Source organism: Typopeltis vanoorti, chromosome 12 (assembly GCF_054136105.1).
Source record: "Typopeltis vanoorti isolate ZY-2024b chromosome 12, IOZ_Tvanoo_1.0, whole genome shotgun sequence".
Lineage (NCBI taxonomy): Eukaryota > Metazoa > Arthropoda > Arachnida > Uropygi > Thelyphonidae > Typopeltis > Typopeltis vanoorti.
Genome location: NC_143560.1, coordinates 73611151 through 73633649, shown reverse-complemented (window position 1 = coordinate 73633649; position 22499 = coordinate 73611151). Strand labels below are relative to the sequence as shown.

At 37.5% G+C, this 22499-nt stretch overlaps 1 protein-coding gene across 5 annotated transcripts in view; it reads left to right on the top strand.

Annotated features, from left to right (window-relative positions):
* Nucleotides 1-22499, top strand: part of LOC150100889 (syntaxin-binding protein 5-like) — a 710057-nt gene that overhangs the window by 616643 nt on the left and 70915 nt on the right. For all 5 annotated transcript variants that reach the window (XM_090401895.1, XM_090401898.1, XM_090401897.1 and 2 more), the window contains exon 24: nt 11709-11912. In XM_090401895.1, the coding sequence (XP_090258021.1) occupies nt 11709-11912 (204 nt within the window). The remainder of the gene's footprint in view (nt 1-11708; nt 11913-22499) is intronic.

The window sequence follows — 22499 nt, the reverse complement described above, 5'->3', positions numbered from 1 at the left end:
GCTGATGATCAGTTAAATTTTAGGAATAAACCTACTATACATAAATAAAATGGAATGATATTGTATTAAAAAAAACATAAAAACACACACATACAAATACACCGAATAATTGCTGGTTTCAGTAATCAGCAAATTAGGGGAGCGGGCAAGAACTTGACATACGTGTTCAAAATGAAAAAATTTATTTTTAAATTTACAGAACTATATTAAGCCTTCATGAAAACAGAATTGTTCCCTCACATCGAATCAGAAGTTCATCGAACGTTGACGCGAAAGTCAGCAGTAAACTGATTGAGTAACTGGTGATGCATGTCAGCATTTGCCGGTGCCTGTTACTTCAAGATCAAACAAGTATAAGAAGTGCGCACTCTAGAATTCAGTGGTAGGTTATTTGTGTATTTATACATATATATAAATCGTATACAAAAAATTTTAAAATTTTTCTCTGGGGTTCAGTGCGCCACTTCTAATCATGCAATGCGCCATAGGTTGGCCACCCCTGCCCTAGACATACTAGGTCTCTTGCAGTTTCAAACTGTCCTACTATGGCCAAACAGGCAGGACAGCCAGTATTAGAATTTCTGAAAAGGACTACAACTGGTTCCACCATTACAGCCACTCTGAACTTGCAGACGATACTTTGAACACCTAAAGGATATGCTGGAAGAAGGCAGCTCTATTTCACTGAAACAAATACAAATGTGAGAGGCTCTCACAATCTGAATAATTCATACATGTTCTTTTTGTGATTTATTAAAAAAAACAAAAAAACACTGATATCCTTATCTGTTCCCTGAAGAAGACTTATATATTTTAAGTGTTGCAGTGTTATCTTGTAAATTTATATTAAAGATATACAATTCCTGGTAATTTCTTTTTACTTCTCTGGAAGGTGTCTCACTATTCCCACAAATAAAATGCTTATCTTCTTTCTATTTAAAATATTGTAACCAGAAACACAAATGTTGTGCACATATTTTAAAGAAAATCAATCATTACTTTGGGAAACTATGTCTTTTCTCTCTTATCTTTCTTGTTCCTGACTTAAATATCCTTCCCTTTTTTCTCCTTCTTATATCCTCTTCAAACCTGTATTCTCTTTCTATCAACAACTGTTCTTGTTCGTTCACCATTGATGCCTTCCTTCCTGAAAAGATGTTATCTTCACAAAACACTTCTGCATTTTCATTTTCACACTGTGAAAATGAAAATACAATTATTGCTTGTAACAAGTGAAACAGCTCACTTTCAAAACCTACTTGGAATTTTAACACCATTCATTATGTTATCCATTTTCATGTTCCAAAAGTAACAAAAAAGTTGGAGATGAGTCCTATTTTTACTATCTTACTATCCATAAATGTCAATGGTCAAATAATTATCACAGACCTTAATTATAGATAAGGATTTTTTAAATACAGTTTCTATATTTAAAAAATGCCTGCACGGTTAGCCTAGTGGCTGTGCGCTTCGCAACCATATGCCTGGGGAAGAAGTGTCCTAGGTTCGATTCCCGTCGGTGACATGAGGAGCTGAAGGATCTTCCTCAGCCATAGCCAAGTTAGCCGGTCTTGGGCGTGGACAGCAGGGTTTTTCCCCCAGTTTATCCTTGGGTTTTTCATCTGCAAAGCAGGCAAACCAGCCTTGAGATCTCAACACTATGGACATAGGATACACCAGGGCGTAGGGCTGACCACCTTATCCTGTGAACTGTTTGAGGTCCGATGATTAATAAATCCTTGACACTGCAAGGTAAAAGAGAGTAAAAGGAAGATGATGAGATATTTAAAATGCTAGTTTAAAATATAAACTGATGTCTGATGGCTCATACTTTTTTTTTGGTGTAATACCATAAAATTATATATCAAGAAACATAATTTAATCAACAATGTAATGCAACAAAGATTGTTCAATTATCTGTATTCTATGAAAAGTTATAGCCAAATAACCAGAAAAAGGAAGCACAACTTGCTTAGGTTGATACGAAGTAGCTTTTCTTCATTTGAATGTAGCCAATGAGCATGAGTGTTTAGAGAGCCAGTCAGGCGGCATCTTGTTTTGCCAATGAGCCAATAAGGTCACAGTAGGATTCTGCTATTGATGTCGTGTATTGGAGCTGAGAGGAGGACATTTATCAGTGTGTTATGTGATTGCTATCAAGTTGGTTGGTTTTTTTTTTTTTTTTATAATGTGTGTGTGTTCTTTCATTTAGCGAGCTTGTAAAACGTAATAAAATTAAAGAAATGGCACAGAGAGTTGACTGGTCACCCAGAAAGCGATGTAAAATAGTACTATGAAGTGAACAAGGCTACAGTTATGAAGAAATTAGAAGAAAAATTGGCGGAAACTTAACCAAAGTTGGCATTTCTAAATTTTTGAAGAGGTATAAGGAGACTCAGTCACTACAAAACTAGGCTGGTAAAGGCAGGAAAAGGTGCACAACAGCACGTGATGATAAAATAATTGATAGACTGTGTCTACATGACAGAAGAAAATCATCTGGGTGTTTACAAGATGAAATAGTGCAATACAATGTAAAGTTCAGTGTAAGGACTGTTCAGCGCAGACCGCAGGAATTTGGTCTAAATGCTAGAATTCCACGAAAAAAGCCATTTTTATCTCTCAAACAAAGGTGGTAAAGATTAAACTGGGCTAAAACCCATGCTAACTGGACAGCGGAATAATTGGACAGTGTTATTTGGAGTGATGAGACCAAAATCTCCCTGTTTGGTAGTCATGCCATAAAATACATAAGGAGAAGAATCTGAGAAGATTTGCATCCTGATTGCATTACACCTACCATGAAACACCCACTTAGTGTTATGATCTGGGGGTTGTATGACATCAAAAGGTGTGGGCAGAATTTGCATGATTAATGGGAATATAAATGCCCCAAAAATACATAAAGAAATGCTTGAGCCCAAATTGAAGCCTTCCGCACGTATCTTTTCCAAGATAATGAAGCATTTATATTTCAACAGGATTCAGCTCCATGTCATGTTGCTGCTGTGTGCAAAAAATGGTTTCAAGATCATATTCCACTGCCTGAATGGCCTTGGAATAGCCCAGACCTTAATCCAATCGAAAATCTGGAGTTGACTAAAGAAATTTGTTAGTCAAAAGCAACCCAAATAATAGAAGCAATAATTCAATCTTGGTTTCACATTATAACAGCTGCAGAACTAAAAAACTTGGACTTGGTTCACTCCATGGAAAGGAGTTGTTAATTAATGCTAAAGGTTACCCCCAACTAAGTATTAATTCACATTGTGAGAATTTTTGTATATCTCATTTTTTCTGTGTTTCAATTTTCTTCTTTATAACTGCTGTTCTAATAAAAATTCTTTCATAAAAGTTATTGCATTACATTCTTGATTAAATTATCTTTCCATTGATATATAATTTTATGGTATTACTCAAAAAAAAAGTGGTGTTATGAGCCATCAAACCTCAGAAATACACTTTTTCCCAAAAGGTTTCCACAATTTTGGCCACTAGTGTATACTGTTTTTTTTTTAGTAATAAAAGAAATTGCTATTGCTAAATAGCAGATATTTATCAATATCTGGGGGGCCTTAGCCCCCCCCCCCTCTGGTTGTGCCACTGCTTCAGGTAGTGATTGAAATAAAAATTAGAAGAATCAACAACTTTTGTAAGGGGTCTGAATATTAAATTTCAATAAATTTTGGCCTGTCAGAGTCCAGAAAATACTTAAAAAAAATGCTGTACCACTTAAATATTTAGACATCGGGACAAAACAGATATAATAGATGCTTACTCATTTTGCAGAATGCACCTAAAAATTGTATTTCACAATAGCATCTACATATGTAGTGATGCTGTTCATTATTACCACATTAGAACTTATAGCCATTTTTTGTACATATCCTATATAGACATAAGTTTGTTTGTCATTAAAATCTAATTAAAATGATTCAGCAAATTATAATGCAATTGGCTTTCACAAGCAAACTCATAGGGATCATAGCAGTGGATTTGGTACAATGAATTTCCTTTTGAATAGCATTATGCATATGAGACTTTGGTTGAAATGTTTTGGTAGTTTTTTTTTGCAGTGAGTAAGTTTGCCTTAATGGTGTTTATTAGAGTCTGAGTTGACTGTAGTAATCCTGTATACCAAATTTCATTAAATACCATATCAGGTTAGTTTCGAAAGGAATCATTTAGAACTGTTTTGTCAATAAAGACAGAATTATAATGTGAGGTGGGGAGATTATAACAGGGACAGAATCAAATCAGAGACTATTTCTGAAGTTTACTACAGCATTCCTCTAACTTAAACAATTTCAGTTGAATTACACTGCCAGAATCTTGGAGACCATCATTTTGATACCTTTGGCAAGTGTCTGTCATCGCAACCATAGAGGGCATCAGTTATGATTATATGGTCCTTCCTCTTACAGTTAGTCTGTGTTTGCCTTCCTGTTAGAGTGCCTTTGATTTATTTTTGACAATACTCCAATCTTCAGACAGATCAGTTTTCTCTTCTTGGGTTGACTTAGTTGTCAGTCTTATGGCATAAACACATCAAATCCATAGCCATCTTAATTTTAAAAAAATAAAATAAATAAACTGTATTCTGTAAAAACACTACCTTCCTGCATCTCAGCTAGCCAAACTTAAAATATTGTTCTTGCATTTGTTGAATGGTACATCCAAAACTTCCTCTTCTATGTGCAATCAGGAATTCTTGATTGCATATAGAAGAGGACAGTCCAATTAACAGATACCCTCTCTATCACCTACTCTCTCCATTTGCTTTTTCATATGTGCTTTTTTTAAACAAGCTGCTCCACAAACCTGGCCACTGTTCCTCTTTTTTCTCTAATCGTATTGTGTGTGTGTGGGGGGGTGGGGGGGGGGGGGGGGGGGGGGGGGATGGTAATCATTAACTCCTAACGTATCAGACCAGTTTCTCATCATTTTCCTGCATTCCATCTGTCTCTGGTCATTATAACAGCCTTACCCATGCTGTTTTTCTCATGACTGCAACCTCAGTTTTTCATGAAACATGTTAACTCATTCCTTCTTTTTCTCTCTCTCTCTCTCTCTCTAACCACTTATTAACAGACACAGCAGTACCATATTATGGTATGAAGAAAATTCATTGAAAAAAACGATCACCGTAGTCCCCCCCCCCCCCCATTATCGGCAGTCAACCCCAGTCGGAAAATATTAAATGGAAAATTCCAGAGATAAACAATTTATAATTACATAGGCAAAGTGGATACTAGATCCAACATTATTTCAAAGCCAAATTTGTAGAAAGTTTATAGGAACAAACTATGAAAGTTTTGTAAGTTGATCTGAGAACTTACAAGAATACAATCCTCGGCATCCCTGAGTTGCCTTTGCTAGCACTGCACTACTTAACTTAAATAGTGCAGGATTGTATTCTCGTAAGCTCTCAGGTCAACTTACAAACTTTCATAGTTTCTACAAACATTCAGCTTTGAAATAATATTGGATTTAATATTCACTTTGCCTATATTACATATTTTGCATTGCCGAAATGAAACCGTATGGCTCTTTCTTTTAGTAATAGACAATTCATAAGTTTTAAATTACATCCCGTTCTGAGTAGATCTCGGTTATCAGATCGACTGTTACAGTATCGCAGTGCTTGTGTTGAAGTAACCCTTATTTTACTTAATAATGGCCCCAAAGCACAAGAGTAGTAATGCTGGCAATTTGGATATGCCATTGAGAAGCCATAAAGTGCTTCCTTTTAAGTGTAAAAGGTGAAAGTTCTCGACTTCATAAAATAATATATATACACACACACACATGTATAAAAACATATGCTGAGGTTGCTAATATTCTATTCACATGCAGATAATTTTTATTACAGTATGTTGTTATAATTGTCCTATTTTATTATTAGTTATTGTTGTCAATCTCTTACTGTGCCTAATTTATAAATTAAACTTTATCATAGGTATGTATGTATAGGAGAAAACATAGTATACATAGTGTTCAGTACTATCTGCAAGGTGTCTTGGAAAGTATCCCCCATGGATATGGGGGGAGACTACTGTAATTATCTAAACAATTTACTGAACAATAGTTAATCTAAAAACAATTCATTTGAAAGACAGTTTATCGAAAGCAAATCAGGGAGAAACCACAATTCATTGAAATGGGGGGGGGTGGGGGGGGGGGGGGGTGGGGGGGGGGGGGGGTGGGGGGGGGGGGGGGTGGGGGGGGGGGGGGGTGGGGGGGGGGGGGGGTGGGGGGGGGGGGGGGTGGGGGGGGGGGGGGGTGGGGGGGGGGGGGGGTGGGGGGGGGGGGGGGTGGGGGGGGGGGGGGGTGGGGGGGGGGGGGGGTGGGGGGGGGGGGGGGTGGGGGGGGGGGGGGGTGGGGGGGGGGGGGGGTGGGGGGGGGGGGGGGTGGGGGGGGGGGGGGGTGGGGGGGGGGGGGGGTGGGGGGGGGGGGGGGTGGGGGGGGGGGGGGGTGGGGGGGGGGGGGGGTGGGGGGGGGGGGGGGTGGGGGGGGGGGGGGGTGGGGGGGGGGGGGGGTGGGGGGGGGGGGGGGTGGGGGGGGGGGGGGGTGGGGGGGGGGGGGGGTGGGGGGGGGGGGGGGTGGGGGGGGGGGGGGGTGGGGGGGGGGGGGGGTGGGGGGGGGGGGGGGTGGGGGGGGGGTAGTTTAATCCGTTATCCAAGTGTAAGCAAACAAAGTTTGCAACGCATGGTAAAGGCGGGCCAAGCTCTCATCGCTCCTTGTCTTAGTATCTCCCATAATGCAAAGCACATCTCCTTGCAGACATGTATAATATTATGCATTAAGGGAAAGACCACTACCCAGACCGGTTTCGACCTTTATTGAAGTTCGAGTACAGGTCAAACTCAAAAAACTCAGCATTGTTCCCCTCAGTAACAGGCTCACCCTGCCACTGAGAAGAATTCTCAATGTTGGCTCTACCCCATGGCAGGCTCACCCCATCACCGAGCAGAGCCACTCATTTGCTCATATGTCATCTGAGAAGTAATAGCAACAGCCGTGCCTCAGTTAACTTCGTGGGCTACAGCAACAGCCGAGCCTCAGTTAAAACTTCATGGGCTACAGCATTGCCATTCATCACCCAAGCTTCCAACCAGTTTTGACCTTTATTAAGGTCTCGTCAGCAGGAGCCAGACCCACAGGTGGTGATACCAAGGTGGAAGCAGTGGAGAAGTCTTCGTTGCCTATACAAGTTGCAAAAAGGTGTCTCACCTTATTGTTAAATTACTCTGGATTTAGAGAAAGATGTTGGAAGTTTTTTTCCACTTGGTTAGACTATAATAAATTTAGTTTAATCTTTTATTCAAGTGTAAGCAAACAAAGTTTGTGCCTGAAGTATCTTCAGGTAAAGAAGGTAAAGAATTCTCCATTGCTTCCACCTTGGTATCACCACCTCTGGGTCTGGCTCCCACTGACAAGACCTCAGTAAAGGTCGAAATCAGTTGTTGCCGTCACTCAGGTCCTGGGGGGTGAGGTAATGAATGGCAATTCCAATCCCATATTCTCTTATGTAATGGCCTTTTCATGTAGTATCTCCTATCAAAACTATGCCTTAGCAAAGTTCACCAGTATGATAGTATATTCGTTCCCTTTATTCAATTACTTCTCAGATGACATTTGCTCATATGTCATCTGAGAAGTAATAGCAACAGCCGTGCCTCAGTTAACTTCGTGGGCTACAGCAACAGCCGAGCCTCAGTTAAAACTTCATGGGCTACAGCATTGCCATTCATCACCCAAGCTTCCAACCAGTTTTGACCTTTATTAAGGTCTCGTCAGCAGGAGCCAGACCCACAGGTGGTGATACCAAGGTGGAAGCAGTGGAGAAGTCTTCGTTACCTATACAAGTTGCAAAAAGGTGTCTCACCTTATTGTTAAATTACTCTGGATTTAGAGAAAGATGTTGGAAGTTTTTTTCCACTTGGTTAGACTATAATAAATTTAGTTTAATCTTTTATTCAAGTGTAAGCAAACAAAGTTTGTGCCTGAAGTATCTTCAGGTAAAGAAGGTAAAGAATTCTCCATTGCTTCCACCTTGGTATCACCACCTCTGGGTCTGGCTCCCACTGACAAGACCTCAGTAAAGGTCGAAATCAGTTGCCGTCACTCAGGTCCTGGGGGGTGGGGTAATGAATGGCAATTCCAATCCCATATTCTCTTATGTAATGGCCTTTTCATGTAGTATCTCCTATCAAAACTATGCCTTAGCAAAGTTCACCAGTATGATAGTATATTCGTTCCCTTTATTCAATTAGCCATAAGATTATTATAAAATATGAGCAAATTGCTAAAACATGACCTCCCTTTAGAAAACCTATTCTGTTCTTTGCAAAGTATAGCTTGCTTGTCAACCTATTTCTGTATACAAGTTCTTACCAACTTCTCTAAAATCTTCACCACCACTTCAGAGATACCAGTAAATCATTAGTATTTGTCCTGTGCTGAAACTCAAATTATCCATACATGCCAAGGGCCATTGCCACTTTGGCTGAACATTCCTTTAGCATGCATGTTGTAATTCCACATGTAATAGGTCATGTGGAATATTGCAGAATTCTTATCAAAATTATTATTATTATTACGTGACACCTCCAAGGAGTCCAAAGACTCATCAAGGGAGGGCACCTACTCTACAACTATCCATCTCCACCACTCAATCCACCAACTACAGTGAAACACATCATCTACACTAACGCCATCTACTGTCCACCACCACCACTAGTATTTTTCACAAACAGTCACAAACATCATCCATGCCAAAGGTGAGATTTGAACCCACAGCCTTTTTGGCTGGAGAGTGGGTATGCTAACCACTTGGCCATCCAGGCCAACAACAGCTCATTCTCATGAACCTCTATCTCTTTATTTAGTGTATTGGTAGCACTGGTACACTATCTTACATTGTTGCGTCGTGTATATCTGATATTGATATATCGAGGCAATATATTTAACTTTATCCTTTCCTACTTCGGCCGCTATATCAAATTCTATCACATGTACCTCTTTGTTAAGTCAGTTGCGCCATTGTTATGTGATCTTCATTAATATTAATCTTAACGTTATGTCTTGCTTCTCTTATACATTTTCTTACGTAATTTAACCTTTTAAGGGCCACCAGAAATTACCTGTTCCCTGAATTCCATGAGTTGTCCTGGTCACTCAGGCAAAATTTATTTTTTATCTGTGCCAGCCTGGGCGTTAAGGTTAGAGATAAACTCAGCCTTTAGGGTAATCATAGAATATCAGGTGTCACTAATAATGTTAATTGAATTCTTAGAAGCCTTGGGTTCTCTGGCTTATTTTATTTGCAGCCGTGCCCTATTATTTTCAATTGGGGTATCCCCGCACACACACACATGATCACAGGTTCGATGTTTTATGAAGGGTCAGTCATCATGATCAGAAACACATGTAAGTAATCAAAATATTTATTAAACTCGTTATATAATGCCATACAAGTTAAAGTGGTTATCAAATCTAATTTTAGCTTCTACCATTCTTTCACTCTCTCACTCTTAAAACCATTATGCATTAACTTCACAATGTTAGCAAATTCAATAACTCAACATATAATACATTCTTAATTACAGCTCAATTGGACATTTACGCATTTTAGCACATAAATAATCTCTCTCGGATTAATTACGACAGAATCTCTATCTAACTGAAAGTTCTTAAAGTTCATTTCAAAAGCATAGTCATTTACATAAATCTTAGTTCTTCACTCTTTCTTCCATTACAAATTTTAAGATGCATTCTCTTAACACTGTTAGTCAATTCTCAAAAAGGGCTAGAACAAGTGAGAGTACTTATCTATTCTTTATCGGTTTTCTTCCGTCCTTCCTTCTTTGTTTCAACTCTGGTTGTCTCGATCTTATCGGCACGTGGGTTACACGTGCTCGCCTGAGCTGGGCACTATCTCTCTGCTAAGGTTTTACTTCGATGACCTTCTCATTGACGGCCTACGGTTGATCTTGCTGAAATCTGCTGCGGTGTCATGCCAGAACTTTTCATAAGTCAGTCCTCAAAAATGAGAGCTGAACCTGCGATGAACTCTTGGAGCACACGAAGAGAAATGCGGGAACAAGAAAAAACAGGGTGAACCAAAAAAAAAAAACTTACTTCCATGTCGCGGGTTTTATACGCTCCCCTAGAGCACCACCTTTTTGAGTTTGAATTTCTCTTATCGTCTCACCCATTGGTCTCAGGCTGGGTGACTTCACTGATCAACGTATGGGACTTCTTGTTTCCGGGAACGTATGCGTCATGATGTCTCCTCAGATGTGATGCTCGCGGGTGCTTACACTGCTCTTATAGTATTAGGGTGATCTTTGCCCTATGTTGCTGAATAATACGCATTCTTTCATTTATAATATTTCACTAATGATTTCTCTCATATCTACCCCTTTTTGCTGACTTACATTCAGGCTAGACATATAGATACATTAATTTAAATTCACATAATTCACAGTTTATCATACAAGATGTTGTTACAAAAAAAAAAACATAGTTACACTGTGCTAAAAGATAAGTATGCATATATATTTTTTTTGTTAGTTGTTAGATTCTGGAATGGTGACGTCATGTAAAATTGAAGTCGCCTATTTCAGATCTAACATACCTGGTTGATATATCTCAAAGTGAGCACTCGTTATTTGAACAATTTCATCAGCTTCTGACACAAGAGTTCTCTGCATTCAGTCAAGTTATTCTTCCACGTTCATTGTTTATTTTACTTGCGACATTAAGATAAAATTCTCTTGGACTCCTGCACAGCCAATTTCTTTTTGTACTCCAGTATAGCTTTCCATATAATGCTCGTAACTTTTCTGGTTTGCATTTTATATATTTCATAAGTCTTCTCATTCTTATTCTCATGATATTCCTTCCATATCCTCTTGTGAATCTCTTGCCAAGGTTGTACATCCATTACACTCCCTACCTATTTGTTCTTCAAACTCTAGGAACACATTTAGATACTGCCTCATTTAACCACCTTTTCAAAACTTCCCATGCATTATTAATATCTTTTCCATTCAGTAACTGATACTATAGAATCAAAGGTAGTATTTTTGTGACTTTTTCATAATTTCCAGCTTTGTAGTTCAACATGTAACCTATCCTAATCGGAACATCTATATAGTTTGTTACTTCCTGGGTCAGTATAACACGAACACTATCACCAGTTGGTGGTAAAAAAAAAAAGTCATGTTATTAACTGAGCCTCCCCCCCCCCTCTTCTGACACTATGATAAAATCTAACACTCTTTAACCTTGAGCTCCTTCTTTTACATATTGCTTGAAAAGGTTTTCACAATAGCTTAATCATTTCTCCTTCATTCTTATTATGAGTTGTGTCTGCTGCCAATCAATGTTTGGGTAATTTAAGTTACTTGTAATGATTACTTGTTGAATACCATCAAGGTAAATTTCCACTGCACTTCATCATTCCCAGCAATGCCTTACATTTTCTCTGTATTCTCTCAGAAATGAGTCATAAATTTCAAAAATTATATCTTACTTGTATTAATTTATATTATTCATTATATATTGTTCTCACATAATGTTTTTATTAACTAAAAGTTTGTGCCTCATCATATTTAAAATAGCAAAAACTTCTTCATGATATTATTTTTTTAACGATGAACAGTTTTTCTAATTAATTTTCCTTAATTTCTTCTTTTAAGGGGTTCCATGTAGTAATCAACAAAGAAATAGAGTTTCTCCAACTTCATCGTCTTCCGACATGCGGGATACACAGTTTGTTGTATTAGCTTCAGAAAAACAAGCTAGAGTGGTTGCCTTGCCTTCCCAAACTTGTATCTATAAAATAAACCTCACTGAAACTTCCTTTGTGGTTCGAGCTGAAGTTGTTTCAATCAAAGGCACTGGTAAGTAAAAGAAATAACAAACAGCCTGATAGTTCAAAAATGGAACATATATTATAAAAATATTTGCCATTATATAGCAATAAAACTGAGACTGGGTGCTGCATTTTACAACAGGAAATTTCACCACCAGGCTTATCAACATTTTCATAAACAACTTAACAAACTAACATTTATACAGTCTTATCTATTAGAATGCAGATAAACACTATCGTCCATACACAAAAACACATCATTAGCCTTATATTATATACAGGTGGTCTTTAACTTATCGGTAACTGATTGGTTTATGCATTATTCTATTCTAATAATTTGCAGTAAATCTCAACTCATCATCTTTAGAAACCAACAGGTTATAATATCTCTCATACCTCACTGAAATAATGTGCATGTAGTGAAGTTGTCCGCAAGAATTTAAAGAGGTAGTTCTGGAAAAGAAGAAGAAAGCATATTAAACATTCCCAGCAAGTTAGTTAGCAGTAAGTTGTCTACAAGAAGTTAAACAGGTAGTTCTGGAAAAGAAGAAATCACATTAAAAGTTCCAAGCATGTAATAGATATAATAGATCCTGTGTGTAAAAGTAGACCTAAGAAAAATTGTGGAAGAGAAACTTGGAAAAGAAAGATCTGGGTTTAGGCCATAATCCAAATGATCTGATCAGATGGTCGTATTTTGGATGATTGGAGTAGAGCTCTGTGAGAATTAAAGAGTAATTTCTGTATTAAATGTTCCAAGTAAAATGTATGTGCAAGCATACTTGAGAAGAGGCTAAAAAAATTGGGGAAAAGAAATGGAGAAGAACAAGCTGGGTTCAGACCAAACAAATTTTTACTTTAAGACAAATAGTTGAGAAATCATAGGAATATAACAAAGTTTTGTAGATCTGGGGAAAAAAAAAAAAAAAAAAAAAAAAAAAAACATAAGGAGAAAAGCTGTCCAGAATACTACAGTTATGTGGGATAAGTGGAATATTATACAGTTCAATACATAGTCTATATTTAGATTGTAAATCAGCAATTTACAATCTAAATACAGCAATGAAAGGAGGTTCGATGTAAAGTCAGTCATAAAAGAAGGATGCACTCATCTTTACTCTTTTTCATCATCTAAGTGGCACTGAACTTGATATCAGAGTCAAGGGGTATCAAACTTAACCCTTTTCTTTATGCAGACAATGTACTAAACAATTCCAGTATAGGTCTACAAGATTTGTTAAGTAAATTGAATAACAGCTGTAACAAAATTGACATGAAGATTAGCAAAAATACCAGAACTATAAAAATAAGCAGGAACATAAAAAACTTCAATTGCATTCTCAGTGGAGAGCCTAAACAATTAAAATATATCAAATATTTTGCCAAAAGTTTTAGTGGATATGGCTAATTAAATATGAAAATATACATTACATAAGGAAAGCTGTTATGAAGGGGAGCCAGTCGAATAAATTTATATGGAATAAGGGAGGAAATTAGCCAAAACTGATCAGAGACCAGAGTCTGCAGATATGAGAGTTCTGAGAAAAATTAGAAGAGTGAACAGATGGTATCAATGGCAGAATTATATTAAAATTGAAGATATTAAGATGGAATTGATATTGTTAGCATTCTAGAATGCTTGAGCAGAGCTAATCTAAGGTGGTATGATCACTCAAACAAAGTGGGAAAGAAAGTAGCATAACAGAAGTTTGGTACTAAAATAGCAAGAGAAAGATGCAGAGGAAAACCTAGATGTATTGATGCAGTTAAGTGTCCTAGAAGACATAAGATCTGAATATTGGAATGGCTACAAATCATAGCTAATTTGGATAAAAATTGCTGACTGAAGATTAGTAATGATGTAAACTTAATCATATAGTACTGTTATAGTTTCTTGGGCTCATATAAAAAAAATTGATGATGATGATATGAAGACAAACTTTCTGGATGATAGGAAGTTGCATGTAGCATAGTATGGACAAATTTTAAAATGGAGAATTACATAGACTCAGTTGTGCCTCTAGTTCCCATGGAACATTCTTTTAAGAAAGAGACAGAAACATAGAAAGAAGTTGTAAAATACCTTCCTTTCCTACTCTGCTTTCACATTTTCAACAAGCTGGTTTTTGTTGAAGATGTAAACAGCTCATCAAAGTAAGAAAGGGAGTCCAAACATGTAGAAATCTTTGAAAATTTGGAGAAAAAAACACAAAAAAACTAATAAAAATTACATTTGTTTCAATGATGCCAAGTGAGTAGGTGTTGGAAACACCTAAATTTGAATCCCATCTAGAATGAATAAACCTTGATAAAGGATGAATAAACCTTTATCAAGGTTTATTCATCCCACAAAACAGACAAACTGGTTAGAAGAACACAGACAATATACAGACATAGGACACTACAGGAATTAGAACTATCCTCTTCCATCAGATCTAATTCGAAAGTCTGCTTGATATGGTACAGATTTATACATAAGCATAAACCAGAACATCAGTTGGACTATTCATAACTATGTTTGATATAAAAAATATGCACTTGGAGAGAACACTCAGTAAATTAAAAAAGTATTATTGGCTGTGTTATTGGTTATAGTGATAAGAATATACAGAAGATTCGAAATAGGAGGTGATTAGCATTTAATTTTGAGTAGGATTAAAATGGAATATATTTTTGTGAAAATAAAAATATGTAAGAAAGTTTTAAAAAGGATCAAAGTCAAGCAGCTTTCATAGGTGAACTGTAAACTCATATAGACAAATATTAACAAAACAAGGATCAGCCTTGGTGACTCACTCACACACTCGGAAGAAAACATTTTAATATATATATATATATATATATATATATCTGACTCACATATGGAAGGTCATGCAAGTTCTAAAGCATATAAGTGCTTTGTATGGGCAACAAGATTAGAACAGAGCAATGTGTTGAAAGTTATGGTCTTTGGGAAAAATATGTGAGGTGAAGCTGTTCCAGAGAACAGAGATAGATGGAATGAAAGGGAAGGCATCAAGTTTCAAGCTGGACTGTAAATGAGTGTTGGTTAGTAGCAATAGCTCTCGTTCTTATGATTTTTTGGAGGAATGATAATAACCAATTCAGCAGAGCACTCTCCATGAAAGTATGAATTAACCATTTTGCTTTCTTCTGGATAACATTGAACGATCTGAGAAAATATTTTGGCAGTGCACAATCCCAAATGTGTGAATAATATTCAGTGGTTGGGCAGATTTGGGATTTGTTTAGAGTGAGCAGCTGTAAAGGTGTTAAGTAGTGTCTTGAACAGAAAAGTGCATTGAGTTCTTTGGCAGTTGCAGAAGGTGTGGCTGATATGTGTTGTTGCAAAGTGATGATGCAAATTGAAGAATAATATGGAGGGAGATCAGTATTAGGGCACAAGTTACAACAGATTGAAGTTTTGGGACGTTTGAGCACTGCAACATTTTTAAGATGAATGGTAGTGAATGAGTTTGCTGTTATGTTAGAAGAGTTATGGATAAGACTTTGAAGTTAGTGAGAGAAGATTATTCATATGTTGAAGAATGCTGATAGGTGGTGAGAGAACAGAGCTCTCTGTCACTCCTTTGTTGGGCAAGTAAACAAATGAAGAGAGAAAACTAGCTACCTGATTACAGAGAATGGAAGATAGACTATGAGATGGCAGTTTGCCAAGCATCTCTCTCTATCACACCCTATCAAGTGCCTGGACCTGAGCTTCTCGACTTGCATTTAAATATTAAGTGCATCAGCACAAGATTCTTCAGCCCTTTCTGTGACATGTATCCTGAGAGGTGGATGATACAAATACCAGTTGCTGTTGACTGATTGTGGTTATCTATAAAATAATGGTTGTCTTTATCATAAACTTTTCACAGCTGGAGAGGAGAACTGAGGTGAGTACATTGATAGTTTGGTGACTGACGACTTATTCCCCACCCCCTTTTTTTTTTTTTTTTTCTATGGGTTGAATATGGATTTGTTTTCAAGGTAGATGTCAACTGACTATAATAGAACATATAGTTGATAGAATATCAACTGTATGTATATCAGCTCTGGAAATACTTTTATTGGGATTATATTGATCAAGTGCATATAACAACTAAGTTATACCAACTAGTCTCACCAACTAAGTCTGTTGGCATCTTCAGGATACATAACTGATGTATGGCACTAAAAAGTAAAAAACTGTTACAAACTATAATCAACCGATTCCAATTATATTAAACAAAGAACAGTGCGCGTACAATACATTCATAGAGCGTGGATGATATCACTTGTTGTTATTTAGGAACGTTTTATAGTTGGCACTATAATTCAGTTCTGGCGAGTTGAAGGATCTGATAAGGGTCTTCCAGATCATGGGCAAGATTAGTCCTTGGTTCCTGTTAAGGTTTTTTATACAGCAGGCAACTGTTGTGGCCTCCTTAGAAATTCGGGAGTGGAAGTCCTCCTCCATGTAAGGAATTGTGCTTCTATCCCACTCTATGGTATGGTTTGTTCTTGAGAAATGAAAAGCTGACCCCGATTTTTCTTCTCTGTTATTATTGACCTATGTGTTCTTTTTGCCTAATTTCAAGGCTCCTTGAAGTTTGGCTGATGTAATTCAAGCTGCACGAGCATGGTATGTTATAAACTCAAGCATATTTGGAGAAAGGATGGCTATCTTTGGAGATCTTAAGAATTGTCTAATCATTTCTGCCGGTTTAAAGGCCACTCTTATTTTATGTGGTCTAAGGAGTCTAGCAATCTTATTGGAAACTGTCCCCAAGTATGGAATGACGATGGTAGAAATATAACATACATCTTCTTGTCGTCTTTGTCGGGGTTCAGAGAAAAGTATCTTGTGGACGAGTCTTCAAGGAAATCCATTCATGGTAAGGTTGGTGGATATCAGGGATAGTTCTTCCTGGAAGTCTTGTTGATCTGTTGTAAGGAGAGAGGCACGGTTCTTCAACATGTGTACAATACTAAGTTTCTGAGAAATGCGGTGTGAAGAAGTTTCTTGTAATTCTTGTAGAAAGGCTTATACACTTAAGGAATTCACAACGTATACTAAAATATAAATTAAATTAAACTTTAATATATATTTCCAATATTTTGGAAACGTCACGTTACCATCTTCATGGGAACTTAAGATTAAGGCACATGCACACAGGCACTACACATAGCAAATGAGGACGAAGCAAGGAAGCTACCATTTTTCTTCAAGTCCTGATGGTCCCCCCCCCCCCCCCCAGCGGGCTATATTAGGTATTCTTGGCCGTTGGGCTGAAGTTCTGCTGATGTATGTTTCCCAAATTTGGGGCAGTCTAATGGATCTAAATTTGTTGAGGTTTGGCATGTTCCTAAGGGATGAGGCTGATTTCATGAATAGTCATTCAAATTTGAACTTGCTGTGGTGTATTACTGTGGCTTTCTTCCACCTTATTCTGTGGCATGTATACAGAGAATGGTCTGCAAGCCCAGAGTGGCTGTACTGGTAAAACTGGATGTAGTCCTTATGTTCTGAAATTCTGATATTCGCTATCCTGCCTGTTTGGCCAAAGTAGGACAGTTTACAGCTGTAAGGGACCTGGTATACACTAGGTATACCAGGGAAGTGGTTGGTCTTTTGTGGAGCGGATAAGGGATGCCAGTTTTTTCTTTTTACTTCCAGTAAAAGAAAACTCATAAGCCTATACATTGCTGACTAAGATTAAAATGATTAAGTTTATTGAAGATGATATATCAAACACTGAGATAGGCCATAGGTTAAATTTACTTGCACTACTGTTGTTGCAGTTGTTAATAACAAAGACAAAGTTCTGAGTGAAGTGAAAAGGGTTGAATTAATTAATACTACAGTTATCCATAAATATGACAGTCTTATTGCTGGAATGGAAAACTTTTAATGGTATAGATTGATCAAACTGATTTGATCATCTTAAGCAAGCTATTCAGAATAATTGTTTAATTTGAAAAAATTATTCTAAATTTTTTGTTTGCATATATGATGTAAATAAATGCTTTATTTGCATCATTTACTCACATATATGACTTAAAAACATTAAACCATTACATGCATCTTTGTTGTTATGTTCCATCGAGTCGTTTTTCGACTCCTGATGATCCTATGAACATACATTCTCCATTCAGATCTGTCCCTGACCATGTCTTTCAGAATTTCCAAGTGCACTCCAGTTGCTTCTTTAACTCCATCCACCCATCTAATTCTTGGTCTTCCTTTTCTCCTGCTTCCATCAACTTTAGCAAGCATCATCTTCTCCAGACTGTCATTTGCTCACATAATATGTCCGAAGTATGACAATTTTTGCTTGATGATCATAGCTTCGAGGGAGCAATCTGGCTTTATTCTGTCTATCATTGATTTATTGGTTTGCTTTGCAGTCCATGGTATTCTTAGTAAGCGTCTCCAAACCCATAATTCAAATGCATCTATCTTCCTTCTTTCACTCTTTCTCAGGGTCCAACGTTCGCATCCATACAGCACAACAGGAAATACCATTGCTTTCACAATTCTGATTTTTGTTGCGAGACTAATATCTTTATCTTTAAAGATCTTGCTTAAATTTGTCATTGCTTTCTTTCCAAGTAATAATCTTCTTCTAACTTCTTCAGTACAATAACCATCTTTATCAATTCGGGATCCTAGAAAAAATTGTTAACTGCTTCCATTTTCTCCCCATCTACTTTAAAATCATTAAGTTCACATGTTGCCATAACTTTTGTCTTTTTGAGGTTAAGTTTAAGACCATATTTAGCACTTTCTTCTTTAACTTTCATAATAAGTTCCTCCAAATATCTGCATACCTGTACTTGAATGGGGCCAACTTGCAAGCTGACCTCCTGCTATGATTGATTACATTTTGCTGTTATAGGTAGGGTGACCAACGTTTGAACTTGAAAATAAGGGAGATTGGGTCACGACAAATTTTAGCAAACTGCAAAAATTATTTTTTTCTAATTTAATTAATTCTAAGCTACTTTGATTTCTCTGATCTGTCCATTTATTGTTCATTATTGAGAACATTCTCTCAGTGTGAGCATTGGATCCTGGAATACTTAACACAAAGCCTAAAATTTTACCAAGATTTGGATAGTGACGTTTCACCATTACTATCCATCACAAAAATATACTATGGCACTCGATGTTCAAGGATACTGAAAATACTTTGATATAACATCTTTGCCAGAACACCCATGTATATTCGTTGGCTGGAACAGAATTGTATCGATTAGAATTTTCCAAACTATTAATATTAGTGTCAAATTGTATTTGGTGGTTATAATATACATTGAAAAATTAATGACAATGATTATGAAAAATGCGGGAATATTTGGATGATCCAAAAAATTAGCTAAAATATGGGAGAGTTGGTCACCCTAGTTATAACCAAAATCTGTCTTCATGCTCTGTGGTACAAGGGCAGCCTCTTAGCAAGCATCTGGAACACGTTCCATTGGTTTGAAATGCTGCTCTGAGCCTGGATACAATGCTGTGTGAGATTCCAAACCCTCTGGCAATATCAGTAATTCTGTGGTCTTCAAGTGTTCCAATAATTCTTTCCCTGCATGAAATCATCTAGATAATGTCTTTGAGACATTACAAGACATCCAAGTTTGCAACTTTATTACTTCACAAAAAAGAGCTTCCTTCAAACACAATTCGCTTAGCACAGCATTTTGCCTTTTATCCTGTTGAGTGCTGCCACATTGCCTTTCTATGCAATTCAAAAGTTTGAATGTGTACCCCACTTTCTACTTGAAATCATCAGTTATACCAATTGCCACAAATTGATTCATCTGAATTTGCAGTTGTAATTTTCAGAAATAGTGTTCGTCCTTAGGTTTTGGACACCAGTGTATAATGTAGTCTTATCCTGCTCTCTACATTTTAGTCTGGATGCTATTTTCAAAAAAAAAAAAAAAAAAAACAGTTATGCAGACAGATTGAAGGAACAGCAGTGAATTCTTTACTCCTAACTATTACATGGAACAGCACTTCCTGAATACCTTTCTTCCCTGTGATGGATGCTTGGGACTCTTTGCCAGTATTATTACAAGTTTTTCTCTAAAAAAACTAATAACTCGGTACATCAAAAGCTAGAAATTAGCATTATTCTCCTTTTTCAGACTTGCTGATTTTATGACAACCAAATAGTAGTCTTCAGTTTTCAATATATAGAAAAGAAACCAACATGGGAGATTCTACATTCTCATTAATCCACCATCATTCTGCTCAAAAATTAGATGTGCACAAAACTTTGATTCATCAAGAGTAGGTCTTCAAGAAGGCACTTTTGCAAGAAGTATTTCAACACATTTTAAACTCTCATTTTAAACTAATAACTCGGTACATCAAAAGCTAGAAATTAGCATTATTCTCCTTTTTCAGACTTGCTGATTTTATGACAACCAAATAGTAGTCTTCAGTTTTCAATATATAGAAAAGAAACCAACATGGGAGATTCTACATTCTCATTAATCCACCATCATTCTGCTCAAAAATTAGATATGCACAAAACTTTGATTCATCAAGAGTATGTCTTCAAGAAGGCACTTTTGCAAGAAGTATTTCAACACATTTTAAATTCATCCAACTTCTTCCCCACCTTGATTCCCAACAATTTATTGATCAGCAATATGGATTATGTGACCTGGTCAATAGCAGATCTCATAGCTATCAACATCCACTTTGGATACAATCTTCAAAAAAATTTGTCCCCTGTTGATATTTCCAGGACAATAGTGGGCAGTTTCTTCCTTATGCTCCTTCTATAGATATTTTCATTGTCATTGTTCTGCTGAACTGGCCACCATTGTTCCTCTTCTTCTTCTTCTTTTAACTCTATGAGAATAATCTAAGCAACTGCTTATCATCATCTATTTACTGTCTGGTTTATACTAACTCAACCAGTTATTCATTCTCTTTCATTCTACCTGTTTCATTCATTCTCTTTCATTCCAAAGCTGAAGTCATCAGAAAAATAGCCAAAGAGAAAGCAATTGATGTCTTGACTCTCCAGGAAACCCATGTGCCTGACACCACCCTCAATAGACTAAAGATCCCAGGACTCATTCTCGTGTCTTATAACTGCCACCTCAAGCATGGCCTAGCAACCTATATCCAGCCCAGTCTCAAGGATATAACCCAAAGTGTTCCTGATACAGAATACTCCATAGGTATTAAAGTTCAAAATATCACCATCTACAATGTCTACAAACCTCCAGCGCAATCCTGGCCTGATCAGATGGACTGACCTCCTCCTCACCCTGCTATCTATGTTGGTGACTTCGATTCCCATCACACCATGTGGGGCTATTCCTCTAACAACCGGGATGGTAATATAATAATCTAGCAAACTGGATGGATACATATAATTTGAATTTTAATTATGATGCCAAGCAGGACACCACTCTTTACTCAGCCAGATGGAACAGAACCTACACCCCAGATCTGTGCATAGTCACTAAAGACTCCAAAGACCACCCTCTTCCATCAACCAGAACCATCCTTAACAGATTCCCTAATAGCCAACATCATCCTACATTAATAAAGATAGGAACATCAATCCCAGTCATCAGCGGAACACCAATCGTTAGATGGAATCTCCGCAGGTCCAACTGGTCTGCATTTCAGAAACAAATCGAGCAAATCCTATTGAGTAGTTTAACAAATCCTATCCTAGATTTGTTAAACTACTCAAATCTGCAGCAAAAGCCTCTATCCCTAGAGGCTACAGAAAACAATATATCCCATGTTGGAGTAGAGAAAGTGAGGAACTCCTAGCCAAATATGAGGAAACTGAAGATCCAGCTATTGCTAAGGAGCTCATATCAACCCTGGATAAAAACAGAAAGGAAAGATGGATCTCAACCATCAATGAACTCGATTTCATCACATCTATTTGGAGAAGCTGGTCACTTTGGAGAAAATTAGGTGGAGCAGAGCCAAAGACACACAAAACGACAGAGATAACTCCTGATCAAATGGCTAACCATTTATTGAAACCTCCAAGATTCATCCCAGCTCTACCAGGAAAATTGCTGTACAAGCTTCCATCAGACAAATCCTGAAGATGGGTTCTGTCTTCAGGAGCTTCCTGAACTCGTACACCCGATATTTAGGGAAGAGGTACAAATAGTCTTAAAACTTACCAAGAATGGCAAGGCTGCAGGAGTGGATGGTATACTCCCTGAGTTCCTAAAACATCTTGGTCAACATGGCCAAACATGGCTGGCTGCCCTTTTCTCAGAAATCATCATGACTGGTAAATTACCAAAGCTGTGGCGGGAAGCCAAAATAATTACTGTGCCCAAACCAGGGAAAGATCCAAATGAAGTGAAAAATCTATGACCTATCTCCTTGCTTTGCACCACCTTTAAGCTCTTTGAAAGAATTCTCCTTAAAAGAATTTCACCACTCATCGAAAGAACACTCCCAACTGAACAAGCTGGCTTCAGGCCAGGAAGAAGTTGCTGTGACCAGGTCCTGGCCCTGACAACTCAAATTGAAGCAGGCTTCCAGAAGAAACTTAAATCTGGAGCCACTTTCATTGACCTAACATCTGCTTATGACACTGTCTGGATCAGGGGACTCCTCCTAAAA